General features: G+C 38.0%; 1 protein-coding gene across 1 annotated transcript in view; it reads right to left on the reverse strand.

Annotated features, from left to right (window-relative positions):
* The window catches only part of LOC143452836 (serine/threonine-protein kinase SMG1-like), a 34,398-nt gene that overhangs the window by 8,282 nt on the left and 7,987 nt on the right, over positions 1-18,129 (reverse strand). The window contains exons 17-53 of the mRNA XM_076953965.1: positions 17,888-18,097; positions 17,405-17,640; positions 16,803-17,005; positions 15,866-16,030; positions 15,343-15,503; positions 14,917-15,046; positions 14,499-14,620; positions 13,931-14,152; positions 13,569-13,728; positions 12,982-13,098; positions 12,408-12,535; positions 12,032-12,195; positions 11,691-11,796; positions 11,184-11,296; positions 10,284-10,413; positions 9,746-9,887; positions 9,265-9,510; positions 9,056-9,188; positions 8,631-8,879; positions 8,059-8,230; positions 7,728-7,787; positions 7,272-7,494; positions 6,813-6,924; positions 6,613-6,746; positions 5,716-5,943; positions 5,388-5,525; positions 5,181-5,306; positions 4,774-4,875; positions 4,253-4,399; positions 3,819-3,903; positions 3,332-3,486; positions 2,821-2,934; positions 2,294-2,428; positions 1,831-2,022; positions 1,288-1,533; positions 772-945; positions 215-389 (exon numbers count right to left, since the gene is read on the reverse strand). Of these exons, the coding sequence (XP_076810080.1) occupies positions 215-389; positions 772-945; positions 1,288-1,533; positions 1,831-2,022; positions 2,294-2,428; positions 2,821-2,934; positions 3,332-3,486; positions 3,819-3,903; positions 4,253-4,399; positions 4,774-4,875; positions 5,181-5,306; positions 5,388-5,525; positions 5,716-5,943; positions 6,613-6,746; positions 6,813-6,924; positions 7,272-7,494; positions 7,728-7,787; positions 8,059-8,230; positions 8,631-8,879; positions 9,056-9,188; positions 9,265-9,510; positions 9,746-9,887; positions 10,284-10,413; positions 11,184-11,296; positions 11,691-11,796; positions 12,032-12,195; positions 12,408-12,535; positions 12,982-13,098; positions 13,569-13,728; positions 13,931-14,152; positions 14,499-14,620; positions 14,917-15,046; positions 15,343-15,503; positions 15,866-16,030; positions 16,803-17,005; positions 17,405-17,640; positions 17,888-18,097 (5,855 nt within the window). The remainder of the gene's footprint in view (positions 1-214; positions 390-771; positions 946-1,287; positions 1,534-1,830; positions 2,023-2,293; positions 2,429-2,820; positions 2,935-3,331; positions 3,487-3,818; positions 3,904-4,252; positions 4,400-4,773; positions 4,876-5,180; positions 5,307-5,387; positions 5,526-5,715; positions 5,944-6,612; positions 6,747-6,812; positions 6,925-7,271; positions 7,495-7,727; positions 7,788-8,058; positions 8,231-8,630; positions 8,880-9,055; positions 9,189-9,264; positions 9,511-9,745; positions 9,888-10,283; positions 10,414-11,183; positions 11,297-11,690; positions 11,797-12,031; positions 12,196-12,407; positions 12,536-12,981; positions 13,099-13,568; positions 13,729-13,930; positions 14,153-14,498; positions 14,621-14,916; positions 15,047-15,342; positions 15,504-15,865; positions 16,031-16,802; positions 17,006-17,404; positions 17,641-17,887; positions 18,098-18,129) is intronic.

An 18,129-nucleotide genomic window follows, 5' to 3' on the forward strand; every position in this document is an offset into this window, starting at 1 on the left:
ATCATTCAATTGTATGAGTTATTATACATGCTCTATGTTATGACGTATATACAGAATAAATACTACAGCTAGAACAATGAGAAATATGTTTGTTTCAATGAAAGATGTGTTTTTAAATTATTGCGATGAAGAACCTGATTACAATGAAATACCACCAGCAACATTAACAGTATGATTTGGTGGTTAAACTTTCACTTGAACAGCTCAAACAAACCAAACAAGCCGCATAATTCCTCCAAAAACCAGTCTCCTTCTTTCGAAGCCATATCGACCAACCGATGACCAGCGCTGGTCGCTGTGGTTTCCATGGCAATGGCGCTGTGACCGTGTGCGCATAGTAACATTGTGAGCACACCGGTAAATGCACCAAGACCTTCTAGACCGTGTTCCTGTTGACAGAGTAGGACGTTATATTCTCAGTTGAAAGAATAACGGATTGTTGGTTACATAGAAGCAAGCACAGTTGGATCATGAACTGGTTCCAAATTTTGGATATGACATTGTGGAGTTTAAGCGTTCATTTGAGCCTCACCAGTTGTGGTCGGTGTTTTTAACGTGTTTTAGGGGACTGAAACAGTGTCTTAAATTTCTCCAACGGCCTCTAAAAACTTAGTTCTACAACTACAGCAGAAAATTAACATTTTGTCTGCGGTCTCTTAAGATTTCTTAGCGGTCGGCAAAGTCAAACTATAAACAAACAGGTTGTAGCACCCATAACCTTCTGGTCTTATAATTATAAACAAAGGGAAGACAAAGGCTTCAACCGCTGACCTGTACGAACACGATGATCTGGTCACGTGCCTGACTGACCATGCGTTCAGCGTCTGGCATCCTTCCAACGGCGACAGGTTCGCGATTTCTTCGTTCGATCAACTTCATCAACTCGTTGTTCAAATCATTCACTTCGCGTTGCAGAGCGCTGTCTTGCACCGACGCAGTTCTTCTCTGTGAGTGAAGAATCGGTCATTAAGGTCGGGTGGTGATGTGACAATGACGTTACATAAATCAGTGACGACGTAACGATGTTATGTCAGCGGTGATATCACGGTGACGTCAAATTTAATCACCAGGTGATAACACAAAATAGCAAACACGACATAGAGACTAGACAATTGTTGTCAAGGTGACAAATTGCAGAACAATTCGCTACAAAATATATCCCGACCTGGTGGCTACAAGCTCAAACTGCTTATGTGCGAGATATTTTGCTGACAATTAGGCGTCGTCACTCTTATTCGAGTAGAATCGTACTGTGTAATGGAACATGTATTGCAAGGAAACAGAAACCTGAGCAAGGACGCTTTCCTTCGATCGACTCCGCTCGATTTCAGCTCGGGCGGGGGCGCAGTCCAAGTGAAGAAGACCATCGACCATCTGTTCCAGCCGTTTGCTCCATAGCGCGTCGCTATGGCAACGCAGGGATCCCTGGGGAGGAAAGTGGGCGGATACGGCCGCGTATTGGCTGAGGGCGTCCAAGCATGACTGCATTGCGTGACGTCTTTGTCCGTTGACGGTCACAATCTCTTTCTCAGTCTGCCAACATATTTAAAAGGTAAAACATTTATCGCTGTGCTATAACATGAATTTATAGTGATACAACACACTTTAGACAGTACAGGTCACCAAAAAGTCTAAGGTCAAAGGTCACCAGAAAGTTTAGGGTCAAAGGTCAACTGAAAGTTTAGGGTCAAAAGTTACAAAGGTGAGGGGAAAAAAACAATAGTGATGACCTGATTTTGACCAAACTTTCAAGGCTAAGGCGATGACGTGATTGTCAACTACGAAATTGGAACCAATGAGAAAATAGCTTCTAAAAATCCCGGCCATTACCATCTGGGCCTGGGAGACCATGTTGGCTTGCCCGGCTGAGTGTAGAAATGATGACGCGTGTTCGAATGCGCACGTTCCAAGATCAACCGAGCTTGTCACTTCTGCAAGAAGAGCAGCTAACTCCGGACCCTGTAAGACGCTGAGCAGGGCCCCGTACCTCTTTAGATTCCCTTCACAAACTTGTATCTTGTCCTGTGCAATGAAATCGTGATGTTGGGGATAAAATTTTATGTTCGGTCTGTTTTGGTCATTTCTACCGGCGCCATTAAAATCAACGCTTCAGTTATTTTGTCTACAATAAATTTAATCTCTTTTACAGTTTATTTTGTTCATCGGGATAAAACAACCAGGCTACAACAGAATACGCAATGCATGAATACGGGCTATGTACCACGAACGCAACGCATAAAAACGATGACATATTCATACGTCACGAAGCAGGGTAGTTTAAACAAGAATTAACCTGTAATGTGTTCAACGTAGCTTCCTGTTTCTTCTGTTGTTGTTGATGTTGATACCAACGTTGTGGCAAGTTGTTCAACGGATGACGTGTGTCGTTCAACGCTGACTTCACCTTTGCCTTCACCTCAAGATATTCCTGTGATGTCATAATCGCATATTATTACCACATATACGTTGCTTCTTTATTTATTCAAATCCAGTTTATCTGTGTTATACTGTTACAATATAAAATGTTAAATTTTTATTTCATAATACTGTTATTCAAAGAAAAACTCTTACACATCAATTGCATGGACTTGACAAGAACAAGAGTAGAAAAAGTAGCGATAAATTACATAATCATTGCTAGTTAATATAATTAATAAATACAATAAATAATTAATAATTTAAAATTACAGAATAATCAATTTATTTACATTTTATTCTGTAACCTTATTTTTTATACTACTAAGGTTAAGTTGGTTCTGTGAAAAAACAGTGATTTAATATCAACGAATCAACGATATTCACAAGTTGAAGTTATAATACCTCTATGCTGTCGTTCATGTCAATGTTTTTCTTAAAATGGGTTTTGTAGTCGATGAGTTTATCAACGAGGACCGGTAGAGCTTTCAACATCTCATCCCTGTTGTTGAACCAGCCCTAAAACGAACGAAAAACAACGCTTCAACAATTCAAGTGAAACTGATGGAGATTGTGTTACAACAAGTAACATCAATCCTCAATCATCGCATTGAAAAGATAAACTGGATGTCGCTAATTTAATGCAAACTAATTATTATTCCAGTGCTCTGACTATACTGTTTAGTACCACAGTAACATAATTGAAAATGTTGACAATATTCTTAAAATAATATTTTTTATGAAACTGAAATATTCTGAAAAAGACAATTTTCAACTTGAAGCATATAAAAAAAATCTTATTGTAACATTAAAAATGGCAGGAATAACATTTAACTAAAACGAGTCAGTGACTAAACTACGAACAAATGAATGAATTTATTTGAGGTTCGGTTGTCTGATACATTTTATCACGCACTTGTTTCATCTCGGCGACTCTCGACGAGAAGAGGCTCCTCGTGATCTCACGTTCCATGTCCTTTTTGCTCAGTTTGTCCTCTTCCTCCACTTTCGCTGATGCCTGCTGCGCTCTCCCTCCGTAAACTGCCCCTGCGTACCCACCTTCGACTGTCCCTGCAATAAAATTCATAGACATGTTACTTGTGTAAAGTTGAATTGGTGCGAGGAAGAAGCGAATTTTTTTTGGAGATAAAAATGGGAATGTTTCTATGTGAATTTTCAAAGTGATGCCTTTTGTCATGTAGTGTAACCTTACATTACCAACTATGTCTGACCTCTGTCACAGCATTGTTTAAGTTAGGTAAACTTCAAATGGGTTTAGCAATGACGGTTGGAAGAAAAAAATTGCCCTTAACTGTTCAAACTCCAATAAAAAAATGCTCAATGCAAATACAACCAAAACCTTTGATGCTTTTGCGCTGTAAATATTTGTTGGAAAATCTTACCAGTCCAATCAACGAGGGGGTCATAGACGAAAGCTTCGAGAAGAGTAAGGAGAGTTTCTCTTCCTTTCCTCAACGTAGAGAGAACCTGAGAAAATTTACCCTTCATTGAATTGTTTTAAAATAAGAGTTGCAAATAAAATCGTGAAGAAAACACACAAAGTGTAAGTGGAACATGTGAAACGGGTGCAGAGTGAAAAGTGGTTATTTAATGCTGAAACATTAATAATGATAAAACTGAAGTAAAATGCAACTGATTTAATGAATACTGAAGAATTACTGTCATCATCTAAAATGTCATCTAATCTCTTTTAAGAATTACTGAACACTGCACAGCAAAATAGGTGAGATAAATAGCATTACTACGCCACCCGACCTTCCATATCGAAAGACACTAGCGCAGGACAGAAAAGTAAGCAAAATTGCAACAAAATCACCTGTTCGCAAGAATTCCGGAATATTCCTTCAACTCCAGTGAGGCCTAGAGCCCTGAGCAGATTCTGAGTGAGCCGAAAAGGGACTCGCTCTGGGACTCGAAGCTGTAAACCCTTCTCAAAGCAAACATTGTAGTCGATGTGCACAACCTAAAAATTGCTTTCAAATTAACCCTGAATAGTTGGCCAGTTTCACAATGGATGTTACTAGAATTAGAAAATTAAGTAGTGAATTATTATAATTGATTATTATAATACTAATTAATATTAATTAGTTAATAAATAACATTAATATTTTTACACTAATTATTATAATTAGTTATTAATGCAAAAATTAGGGTTGAGCATTTTCAAATATGGTAATCTGAGATGTAGCCAGTGTCATTATGAAATTCATATATATAAAGTTATGTACAATACGCTTAATATTGCCCATAAACAATGTAATAAATTAAACTTTGACTAACACCTGCTTTGTATGTAGGCCTACATTGTAAAATGATATTGATAAATTAATTAACCACCTCTCCTGATTCCAGATCGACCAGAACATTGTCCAAGTGCCTGTCCCCTAGTCCTATTACGTAGCCAATCATAGACATCACGGCAGTGGATTGGGAGTATTTCTGCAAAGCATGAAGCACTTAAAACAGGGACCACAAAAGCCAGACATATTTTTCTAAATAGATCCAGTTTGTGATTTTGCCTGCTTGCGTTTTTCCCAATCCTGGGTATCCAATGAAGACAGCTTTTTACAGCTAAACTGCTTTTAGCTTCAACATGTCATCATCTGACCAGTAGTGAAGTGATTTCACGTAATTAATAATACCTTAGCTTATTTAATTGCAATCACGCGTACCTTGCACGTCAATAATGTAAATGTTGATCGTACAATGAGTGCCAGAATGTAGAGATTTCAAAAACTTTTAACCTGCTGTAAGTCCCAGTACTCTGTTGCGCCTGTAGCTGAGCACCAGAGCTCCCTTTGAAGTAAATCATCCGGCGTTTCTGTGAGCAGTTCGTTCAAGACACTTCGGAGCACATCTGTCGGCCAGTCCTAGAAGCAAAAACGAGACATATTATGAGAAAATGTCGTTTATGACACACACACAAGCGGTTATTACAACAATGGAAGTACCTTGCGGCTTAGTCGTTCAATGTCAATGCCGGCCTTCTTCATGGCGGGGTTAAGCTTGCTGTAGTAGAGATCGCTTGGTCGCATGATATGAATATTCTGCGTGGTCTGGCCTCCCCCAGAATTGCCTGAAGCCACAGTCTGGAAAAAGATTTTCTTAATGAAATACTACAACTGACAGCTACACACAAAATTTTCAATTATGGATATAAATATATGACAAAAGAATCGCTGAAAAACTAGCAACGTATTATAACAACAATAGCGATGGTTACAGGACAATATTTGTATATGACGTAACAATTACCAACAACCTGTCAAAGTAATGCACCTGTTTGTTCAACTGGTTGATCGCCTGTCTCTGCTGCCACCTTTTGTACAACAGGAACAGCGGCGTGGCCCCGCTAACCCACTGTATGAGACCCGACCTGGAGCCAAGCGGGGTCACTGAATAGTGCCGGGCAACGTAACCCCGACTCTCGTGCTGGCGGTGGAGGAGTCGATTGGCGATGGAGAGGAATTGCATGATCCTCTCATCCAGATGAAGATCTTCCAGGCCCTGGATGAAAGAATGCATGACTGAGACGTGAAGGATAAGGTTGGATAGGTAGAACATGGAACTTCTGGTTCAGTTTAGACAAACGTGATCAATTAAAATTAATTGAATGCAGATAAAAAAATTAAGTATGCAGAATTCTTCTCAACGCCTTTTGCTGCGAAAGAATATATTTTTATGACTAATGTTCAACATACTTTCTCAGAATGAAACTTGGATGTTATTTCTCATTATTGCAGTATCATTGAAAAAAGTTGAAAAAATTTTTGGGCTGGGAATTTAGCCGATTTTCTTTAGCCGTCAGCAGGGTGGCATTAGATTTTAACTGGCGGTTAGCAGTTATAATTGCTAAATGGTGAGTCACAATGTTAAATGCAGTCAAAACTACAATTTATTCTCAAGAAGCATGATGAGAAGTGTTGTTTTTAAAAGGTATGTCATGCTAGACTCCAAAATCTATCAACAAAGTAAACTATCGGAGCATTAAAATTAGCCCTAAATATTGACAGATTGATTGACAGAACAGCACATTTCCACAAAGCCATGGGTCTCAAAAATTTTGCTCCAAATTCTTTCCTACATGTATATTTATTTTCAGCTTTACAAAATGTTTAGTCGCTAAGAGCACTATTAGCGAGATAAATTTTTCCAGCCCCAGAAAAGACATCAAACCTTGAATAGATAAGTGTATCTTCGGCCGTCCGAACCAATAAACTGAAGCTTTTTGGGTTTTGTCTTGGTGGGCAGAATAGTCACCGCGCTGCTGCACCCCTCAATAGTCACAGGGTTGACAGTGTCTGTGACACCTGTGTAAGAGAATAAAAACCATAACATCAAACATACTCAACCAGATCATTTGCATAACTACGAACCTGGTATTGACATTGAGGTTGACTTTAGCGCCATCAAGCGAGGGCTAATCTCGCCGAGGTTTAAAATATGAGCCGCTCGTTTCGAAGCACGGTTTTGCAGTAGGGAATGCACCTAAATAGAAAGACATCGTATCACTTTGACCTGACAATAAGTTACAGCTATGACTATCATATATGAACAAAATAAACGTTTAAGGCACTTGACTGAGTACTGCAGTTTGCACAAATACCATGCCATTAAATCAACAATCTAACCAAACAATTATCTTTTAGTTTACATTTTTGGGTCTAGAAATAGTAGTAACAAGAAAACCCAAAGTGATAACTTATCAACATGAAGAGGTCAATTCAAGTTTATCCAAGACTAGCACAATTGACTATTCTTCATACACATTCCACCACAACCTGTCTTTTACTTATCCAAGTCATCCAGTTAAGCGAAATCGACTTATAAATCACCTGTTTAAATCCTGACCAACAAGAGTTGGGGTCATGCGGGTTTGGAGGTTTTCTCAATTGTTCCAGTGCTTGCTCGATAAGGGGTTGTAAGTTGTCGGCAAACCACCGCTCGTGCGGGGTTTCAGGGTTGGCCGAAGTTATACGCTGGACACGTCCCAGTGCGTAGACGACAGGACGCATAATGGCTTGCTGCTGTTCTCGCAGTATGTTCTCTTTCTCTGGGCTGAAAAATGATTAAGATTTTTAGTAAACTCACGCATATTTGTATAATACAAGTAATAATATGCACCAGACATGACGTAGAACATTGTAAGCAATCATCGTTTCAGTCACACATTAGCGTTTCAAATAGCAAACTATTATCATTAGCAGTTTAAATGATCAAAATACTGAACAGTTAAACACTCTTATAATAACAGGAATAAACATATGGCAGGTTAAAGCCACCACACTTACTTGGATAATGTGTTGTTACCATTAACTCGTTTAGCCTCATCTTGTAATTGCTGAAGACGTCTGGTACAAAGATGTTTGGCTTAGTAATAGCTTGCATGTCACACACAAATTGCAGCAGGTAAAACTGCTAGTGTAATGGTACCACAGCGTAACTTTTATGATAATAATACTGTAATTAATGGCAAAGCTGGAGCCTAGCACCATTGTAGTTTTAGCATGCATTTATTTTTGGCCTTTTACACCCATAAACCAATCAACCTACCAACAACATTTTACGCAAAATTTAAAAAACACCTCAAGTGTGCTGCATGGAACGTGAACCAAAGCTTACTTCACAATGTCGTGTTGATGTTGATTAAGAGTTCCGAGCCATAGCTCGTCCCATAGCAATGTTATTCTTCTCAGTTCTGTGACCAGGAGCTGCACATCCCTCACCATGCTTTGATCCTCCTCCATGAGAGTCTGGATCACTTGTTGGTTGCAGGAGTTTGTCGCTCCCATCTCTGTGAGTGGGATCGATGTAAGTCGAATGAATTTGTTAAAACGAATAAATGAATTTAGGAAAATTGTGGTTGTTAATTGTCGGTTTTCAATTTGGTTGTAAGTCATCTTAGGCAACAAAAACGTCACGCACAGTATCATTGGGTTGATGATCAATACTGGTAGACAGTAGTAGGAGAATTTTTCACAACTAGTATACTGAAGTGTTAATCATAGTCACATTTTCATTTCACATATATTTATTCTTTAACAATGCTGTTATATTATGACATAACAATGCTGTTATATTACTCAATGTAACTCTCTATGACTGTATGTGACTATGATCTTACTATAACTGGTGACTACTGACTGTATGTGATCAAGATTGGAAGGAAAACTTTTCTCTCTTCACTCTCTTACCTTCAGGAGCAGAGAGCTCCTCCTGTTTGTTTTTTTCATTCTCTGCTTCCTCCTCAATATCCTCTTGCTCCTCCAAGCTTATGCCAAGTCCAGAGTTTGCCCGCGGGTCCGACTGCATCGTTGCCACAACAACAGGGTAGACAATAAGATGAGAGGACTGTAGCGCCACCCGGCAGAGAAGATCAACAATGCTCTGTCGAACATACGACTCGGGATGATTGAGACGAGAGAAGAGTTGAGGAATGATCCCTGGATAAAAGATGTTTCACTGGAATCTCTCCTCAGTTTGAAAATTTCGTTTTTGCAAAGTTTCACAAAGTTTTGTTTTGTGATTTAGTGTTAATTTAAATTTATTATTTCATTCATCCAAAATATTTAATATTTTAAGTAAGGTTCATGATTTTATTATAACAACGCTATTTTACCTTTCCAGGGTGCAGTTGGCGTCGACGCAAATCCTTTTTTCAAGGTTGTCTGAAGTTCAAGAGCATGTTTGACGAGCAAACGCAACAAACGTAGTGTTGCTGTGACATCACAATCCTCATATTTGAGTGTAGCCTGAAATAATTGGCACAATAACCGGTTACAAACTAGCAAAAAACTCACCAATTTCAATTTCTTGATGCTAACCAACCTGTTCACCCGCATTGAGACTAAGGAATTTAAAGTAAGCTTCGGCAGCAAGTCTGTAATGAGTAAAGAGACGACCGCACACATGCTGCCACACTGTCAGCAACGCGTGGCTCACATGGCCTGGCATGTGTGACAGCCAGGAGCCGCACCGTGTGTTAAGCTGTTCCATGACGGCCTCGCCGATGTCGGCATAATTTTGCTGACCTCGTTGTGTGATTGTGATGTCATCAACAGCATCGCCTTCGACCTTGAATGTAATCAAGTTAAATAAAAGTCAGGTAAGTAGCAATTTTAGCAAGCTAACACTCTATGTACGATATAAGTGATCATAACAACTTCCTTCAATGAAGAAAATCATCAAGAGCGAATCGTATTTTAAAAAAGTTGCCAAATGGCATTTCATTTCAAAGGGGTCATAGCAATAGCGTAAGATGTTTCAACTATTTTATTATAGGCAAAATCTTCCGTTGTGGAACACAAACCTGTATGTTAGCGGAACCACAATGGGCTTTCCGTAGAATTCCATAGACATCTTCCATCTGCTCACCAGTGACGCCAAGTGGTGCCAAAATATCCTGGACTTCTTGTTTCTCTTCGTTGGTTAATTCGACATTACCAGCAGAACTGCACAGAAAACAAGTAGCAGCACTTATTCAAATTGTTTACAAGTATTGGTTCATTCCTATTATTCTAACACCTGTGGCATTGTCAGCAGCAACCTGCCAGGCTACAAACCCAGAATGACACTAGTTACACCACTAACTTGAAAAATCGTTTAGAAGTTGGTTAATTCGGAGGTACCAACAATGAAAAGTTAACCGGTATGCTATCCAATTACACACAATACAACATACTACAGTATGTGATTAATGAAGCAGCAAAATCATTTCTGATAAAAGTACATCAGAAGGCATTTGTACAGTAGCAGCAAAAAATGCCGTTTTGTAAGCACAGTGAACAGCTATGGCTTAGAGACAGTTATGAACCAGTGAGTAATCAGAATTTCAACCTGTCCATTACCTGGCCTGGTCGATCAACTTCCTTCCCCACTTGTAAGACCATCCAGCCATAGTAAACCAGGCTTTTGCCATATCTGGAGCCTGGATGGTGGCGAGATTAAGAAGACTTCCGATGATGATCTCGTGATTCACTAAAAAATTTCGGAAAGACCACCCTTATTGTTACAGCGATGAATGCAAGCATGTATTAGTGATAGGCAACACCTCGATTAATTATAATTAACAATTAGTTGATATAGCAGTAGCTGAATGAATAACAAGTAATCGCAATCGATATTAAACAGTTGTTGGTGGATTGGATAAAATGAAGTTGAATCAGACAACAGTTTGAAATGTCTCCAAACTGGTGGGGTAATAACTGGATCCAGGAAAACCCCAGATTTTAACCCACATTTTTTGACAGTCAGTTTATTATCCTCGGGTCAGGGACCCTCAGATGCACTTCGTATGTCAACAGCGTTTGTGTCGGGTCAAAAAAGTGGGTTCAAATAGACAACACATAACATCAAGCACACCACACCTCTAGTCATTCTAATATAACTGATGCCAGATGATGAAGATTGTTGTTCCTCTGTCTTCAAAGCTGGGAATGGATAAATTAAACACTTATTGCCCTAAACGCATACAGACATGCAGACAAGCAACAATTACGACAAGCTAAGCCCAGCGACCCCTTATCATCATTTTCAACTTCCTTTTCTGGACCGAGTGTTCAGATAAAAAGATCCTATTCCTTATAATGAACCAGGGAGAGAGATGAAAGTAAAGTCTCTTCGTCGGTTGTTCATATGTTCTTAAAGCTCTTTAGTAATTTGTTTTATTCTTTGTAAGTGGATTGTGTCAGTATCAAAGGGTATTAAAATATAACACGAGACATAACATTTTAACAACTAACTCAAACCTTCTGCGATGAGTCGTGTGTCGTTGACGAAAGCGAGCGGTGATCGAGACTCAATGTGGAGCAAGATCTTCATCTTCTTCATCAAATCATTTCCCTCTTCGCTCCCATCAAGTCTGCGTGAGGATTCACAAAAATTTATTTGATATTTATGTGTTAAAATATCAGCAAATTAAAACAAAAGTTTAAGTTACTTAATTAATGAGTTCAATTAAAAATTAATTAATTAGTTAAAAATGAGTTCAAATAACTAAAGCAAACTAAAAAAATGTCAGATGGAATACAATACAACTCAATCTTCAACTTGAAAAATTTACAAAAAAATATCATAACGTTCAAGGAACAAACATAAAGAAAATGATAAAAATAAGATGGAATCACTTGCAGATTTTTGCACAATCATTTCAACCATGTTCAATATTGATGTTCTTACGGTTAAAATTCTTAATGTGACATAGTTAAAGATTCAACAAAACCGCAAAACATGTTGCTTTTTAAAACAAAACTTACTTGAGAATATCCTTTAAGGCAGGACCGGTATTTTTCCAGTCGAGCTGAAGATACTTCACCAAAGTGAGCATTCCACGAGCACATAACTCCCCGCAGCCCTTCGCTCCTAAAACGACAATTTCAAGTCAGAAATTCCGTCAAAAATATCGAAACAGATATAGCATAATAAGGAGAAAATATTTACTAGCAATGCATTACATACAATTACAAATCAATGACACGAAAATTTTATTTCAAAACATTAGCTCATAGATCAATTGTTGTCAGTGAACAATTATCCTGACAAACAAAACACTGATTTCGACATAAACAATCCACACATAGATATCATATTTACTTACTTCCTTCCAAATAACTTGCAAGCGACCCTGAAAGAAGAGTGATGCTATCTGAAGCGTGACCGGTGGCATATAATAGCTTCCCGGCTTCATACTGAAGCCGCAGGGTAAGTGGCATCTGACTGCCGGGAAGCGAACGGCAGATAGTCAAGAGGTCAGCAGATGCACTGTTTGATGGAAAATAATTTACATTAAAAGCCAATTAATAAGAAATGAGCAAGTTTACATGAAAATAGTAAAATACATGCAGAATGTAAATGAAGTGGTGTGGTAAAGTATGATCGATGGTTTGCCAATTAAAAAAATCACTTTTAACAGTCATACTGGCATTGAAGAGCAACAGTAAACAAACAAAAACAGTTTAATTTTTGGCAGGTACCGATCAAAAGGTTCTTTGACAACATTGGATACTTCTTTCAATAGAAGATCTCGTGATCTGAGGAGGTTGTTGTGCTTTCTGTTTGCTCGAATCATTCCTAATCTCAAATCAGATATGTTGCCGCTCATCTGCGTGAAATAATAAAGTGACAGCCGGAAATGATTATAAGCTGTAAATACTGTACGAAAATGATTAGTGATATGTATATCATTGCATCGTAATTATGTTCATCACTTACGTTAACATTACTTAACCACTAATAAGGATGAAATAGCACATAATCTGAGGAGATTAATTAGGCATTACTGCACGTAAATGTAAATGCACATTCATTGTGTACTTATATCATTTATGTAATCCCAGCAGACCTAGTTTCAATCATGTTTTAAACGATGGATTTGTCAAAGTCAATTAATTTAAAGTTTAAATATTTTCCAATGAATTTAATCTATTAACTAACTAGTTAGCTAACCAGGAATAATCACAAACCAAAGTAAGAAGATTACGCTCATTGTGGTCAACACTTCACCAACATACGACTGCTTAAATTAAGCGATTGTTAGTGACACGGTACCTTGCTGTCCTCACTATCAGCTCCATTCTCCAGAAGAGCAAGAAGATAACTGGAAGATGATCCCAACATCCATTCCGAAGATTTTAATTCTCCAGAAAGTGGGAGAGTGAACGAATCCTAAACGCAACCAGGCAAGTATCATTATTGCGTGAATTCGTTACGTGAAGCATAGCGGCCAGTATTACACCCATGTGTGTATTAAAACAGTGAAGCATCACGCCCAATATGTAAAGTGCTGCTCTTGTTTGGATTAGTAAAGTTCCTGTCGTAGCCGTAAGTTGAAATTGGTAATAATATATTTCCATTTTTATTCTCCTGGTTATACGGGATGGGTTTTTATATCAATAGCAGAATAATAGCATCCCAGGAAAAAGTTCGAAATGCCTTGAATATTTCCAACAAAGGAGAAATTCTCGTATTTCTTCTGGACTTGGCTAAATACTATCTTGGTTGTGTTTCATCACTTGACGATTTTATTCCAACAGTTTGATTTTGATTTTTCATTGATTATTATTTTGATGAAATTGATATGGGCTCATAAACACCCCTTCCTCTCACACTCATAATAATTAATAAATAAGAAAAACCTCTTTATTTTCCAGCCATCTTTTCGTGGCGGACTCGGCAGCAAATTCGAGGAAAAAATCTGGATTCATGCTTGGAGGCCAATATGATGAGGAAAGCCTGAAGCATTGATTGATTGAGCGATGAGTATGCTGCTGGATCGTTTCAACGACGGATGTAAGCCTGGGAAGCAAGAGAGACTATGTAAGGTCACAGATGAACACAGAATTATCGCAGAAAATAACATTATGGCATTCTGCAACTTGCAGAATAAGTGAGTGACTAAACACAGTGCATTAATTATATAAATTGGCTCATTGCATAGCATAGAACCATTCAGATTCAAGTTTTATGCAAAAACTTTGCTACACAAGAAACTCTTTACTTTTCATTTGGCAGCTTGCCACATTTTGCCATCTGCAGGGAACAGACAGTTTGTGCTTTGGATAAACGAAGTAGGTCCGGCCAAGTTAAAGACGTTATGTTATTTAAACCAACTGCTCCGTTAAACGGAAGATGAATTGGCTTCTGCGTGAACTCCGTCAAAACTTTTAAAGATTTTTCACTCGCTGCCTCTAAGTCGTTGTCTTCAAAACTGGAAAGTGCGCTGGAATTAAAAGAAGTCATTGGCAATCAACAAAAACACACAAAATAGGTTCGTAACTCAAATAAAAACATCATCTGCTCATGTAATGATCTACAGACATACAACCACTAAACAGTACTGGTAGCCACATTTTTCTTTTTAAGGTGTTTTTGGGGACCGAAACATGTCTTAAATTTCTCCAACGCTCTCTTTAAGTTTATATTTCTGCAACTACAGCAGAAAATTAGTACTTGTTCTTGAAACATCACGATATTTTACAAGTTCTTAGCAATCACCCAACTTTGAAAAACCCAGGATAGCAGCATCAGTGGGCACCATGAAGAATCTTTGAAGGTTTAATACTTGCCTGATATAGTCTGTCTTAGAAGACAGAGGGGACAGACTCTGCACAGCATTGTCAGAGGCCTGTTGCTTCAACCAGTCTTGCAAGTTATCCCATGAGCTCAACTCAGAGTAGCAACGAACAAGCTGGAAAAGGATCATTATAAAATTTTGCATCAGATGAAAGCAGTTGTTTAAGCAAAATGCTCATAGTTGGTAGGTGCATGGCAGTATATGTAATGTATGCAACGTATGTTATTAATAAAACAAACCTTAAATCAGAATCGCACTAATCATTAAAACTAAGGGAATTTAACGGAAAAGCGGTAAATATTGATGAAATATCAATTCTTGGAACATAAAAAGCATTGTGATAAGTTCAACATGAAAATTTGGAAACAAACGAAGTGGTGTGATAGACATCACATTTATCTGATCCAAACCTGCTGAGTTATAAGGAGACGGGCAGGGTTGACGACCTTCTTGATTTCTTCCGTTTTCACATCATCATCAGATTGCTTCCGAGATGTGGAGGTTAAAATTTGTCTGTATTCTTTTGCCGCGTCTTCGTAACTGAAAAGACACAGTTTTATAAAACTAGAATTAGCGTTTTCTGAGAAAAAACATAATTCCCTTTTCATTATTATTAACTTGATAATCATAATCACTTAATTACTATGAATATCAATTCTGCTGATAGTCATTAATATTCACCTTTATCTTAATGCAAACACAAATTTCAGCAATCATAACATTTATCATTCAAAGTGCTTTATTTATGTCCAAATATCATACAAGTGTTTGCAACGTGCACAAAAAAGTTTTTAAGTTAAACCCAAATGTAAAGAACATAAGAGACCCAAGAGCACCTCTGAGAAGCATCCAGTTTAGTTGCCTTCATCCACGACCACTGTTGCTTGTTCCCTCCTAGATCCCGGCACCATCGATAGAGTCCTTCAACTGCTTGCGGGGATTTGAGTCCGATCAGGGATTCCACCGTCATCGCCACGGCTGACTCAAATTCAAATCCCTGCACAAGTTGAAAAAATCTTAAAAATCAGAGAAGTATAAGCGAGTGAATGTAACAGCGTCATTTTCATAATAGTATGAGCAGGTAAATGTAACAGCATTTGTCTTTGAAGTGATGAAATTAAATTTTGCATAGTAGGATATTTCTAAGATAAAATACGATAAAGTTTATGGGAGAACTGTAAGTGCAAGTTTGTACAATGTACATAACGGCGTGGCTGCAGAAACTAATGTCTATCTTAAAGTGACCATCAAATTTAAGAATGGTGAACCACAGCACAATAAAGTGACAGGATCGTGCAAAGCGTAAACAGTTTAGGTAAAAACCAACAAAACCGCAGACTTTAAAGCCTTTAAACTGACCGATGTGTTGTCTTTCATCTTCATGTCATGCAGAACTACTTGACCGTGTTGAAAAGCCACCGCCGGCAGACCACAAGACAGAGCTATCCTCATCACAGCCAGTCTCAATCTGTTAAACCACTGCTCACATGTCTGCTTGTTGGTGAAGAAGAATGCTCTAACCGCCTGCAATGATGCAATAATGCAATATCAATGATGCAATAATGCAATATCAATGATGCAATAATGCAATATCAATGATGCAATAATGCAATATCAATGATGCAATAATGCAATATCAATGATGCAATAATGATGCTTGTGGTAATACAAGTGATGGGTTGTTTGCAATTAAAATGTAATAAATATTTTAAATAAATAATAAATATTCATTTTACTAAGCTTCACTAAAAAAATTACTTTTGTTTTAAAATGAAACTTAACATAACTGAAGTTTCAAGATAATATTAAATTATTATCAATGAAACAAATCTTAATCGTTTAAACATAGAGACAAGTAATTTAGTTTTCATATGAAGAGCTATGATGTATAATAATACTTTATACATTAGATACTATACACAAGCATTCAACTGTTACAACGGTCACAGCTTTAAATAATGATTTAACACACTGACAACTTAGCATGATTAGTGAGTGGTACGGCATCGAAATCTGTATTTTCTTGCACGTATTCTCCACTTAACAATGGAAGGGGGAATAACTTAATGTGCAAACTTAATGCCTGGAACAGGAGGATTACAGGAGTAATGTAGCGTAACAGTAACGTAGTGCCAGTAGGAAGTATCAAATCCCTTCGTGTTGTCTACCCTATTTCCAGTAACGTCATCAAATCAGCAATCAGTAGAAAACCAAAAAGCCAAAGAAGCGAGATAATTAACCAGGCAAGAAGCTAATCAGCAACTCATCATAGTGACAAATTGTGACAAACAATCACCTTTGTTGGAGGTGGAAGGGATACTGCGCAGCCTTCATACGCGTTGTAGAGCAACTTCTCCAGGTTATCGAGGAACTGGAGCAAAAGATGTGGCCGTTGCAGAGCAGAGAGGAGCATGAGAGTCGTCGATCGAGAAGAATCTTTCATCTTTGTCACCGGACTAGTTGCTCTGATCTTTTTTTCGCAAATTTCGCGAATTGCTCCTGGTAAAGTTATAACGCGAAAGCAGTTAGCACTGACATTAACAACTGCAAATGCAAATATAATCAATTATATTCAATTTTAATTATATTTAACAACTATTATATATTCTTATTATAAAGATATTGTAATATATAATTTAATTAATTATTGTGGTGGTTGGGATGAAAAGAAATGAAGTCAAGATTGCCAAGTGAGAATATACAATCAGGGAAATCAAAATTTTGAACTTAAGCTTGTTTTTTCAGAAGTTAAGTGACAAGTGTTTAATATTCAATATATGCTTTTTTGAAACAAAGTAGTAAGTAATAAGCTTGCTGTTGAGTTGAGAAAAAAATTAAAAGTTAAATTGAGATACAACATAGTTTAAATATCAATTAGTGATAAACAGTCTGTCGTACCTTCGATTTTCTGAAAAGTGTCTTGGGGTCGACCGAGAGACGTTCGAAGCTTGTTGGTCACCGTGAACTCGGCTGCTCTCCATACTGCCCACCAGTGGATGAAAGACTGGTCATGCCCAGCAGAGGGCGCAATATCACTTCGAGAATGTGACTGCGCCGAGACTCGTACGTGATATGATTGACGACGCTGACAACTTGAGTACAACTGACCAATCCAATGGCTGCTGATGCTACTACTGCAAATTGCAATAGAGAATATATTTCGTGGTACGTTGTGTGTTATCGTTGTGTTTTACGTCACCGTCTGTGTGTGTTCGTACGTCTATGTTATAACAGTTATAGTTTTCACGGATTTTAGACTCTGCCAAAATTCAAGTTACCGGTAATCAAAAGAATTGAAAAGATAAATGACAGCAGGCAAAGCTACTGAGCCAGTAAAACATATGTGAAGTAGCTACAACTTATAATTTATTCACGACCTACCCGTGCTTTAAAAGTTTCTCCATGAGCTCGCGAAATTGGTGAGCATGGAAGGTGGAGTCTGTGATGACAGATTTGCTGGCTATTGATCTTCTTGCCAACCACGACTCTTCGTGCCCATAACTCGCCACATTCTTCACCACGCGATGCTTGCTGCTGATAGTTGACATCTGTTTTGCGCGCTTTGCCTTCTCACCTTCACTTGTGTTGAATCTGAAAGGGGAGAGTGTATTGAATTCGAGTAC

Source organism: Clavelina lepadiformis, chromosome 4, assembly GCF_947623445.1.
Source record: "Clavelina lepadiformis chromosome 4, kaClaLepa1.1, whole genome shotgun sequence".
NCBI lineage: Eukaryota > Metazoa > Chordata > Ascidiacea > Aplousobranchia > Clavelinidae > Clavelina > Clavelina lepadiformis.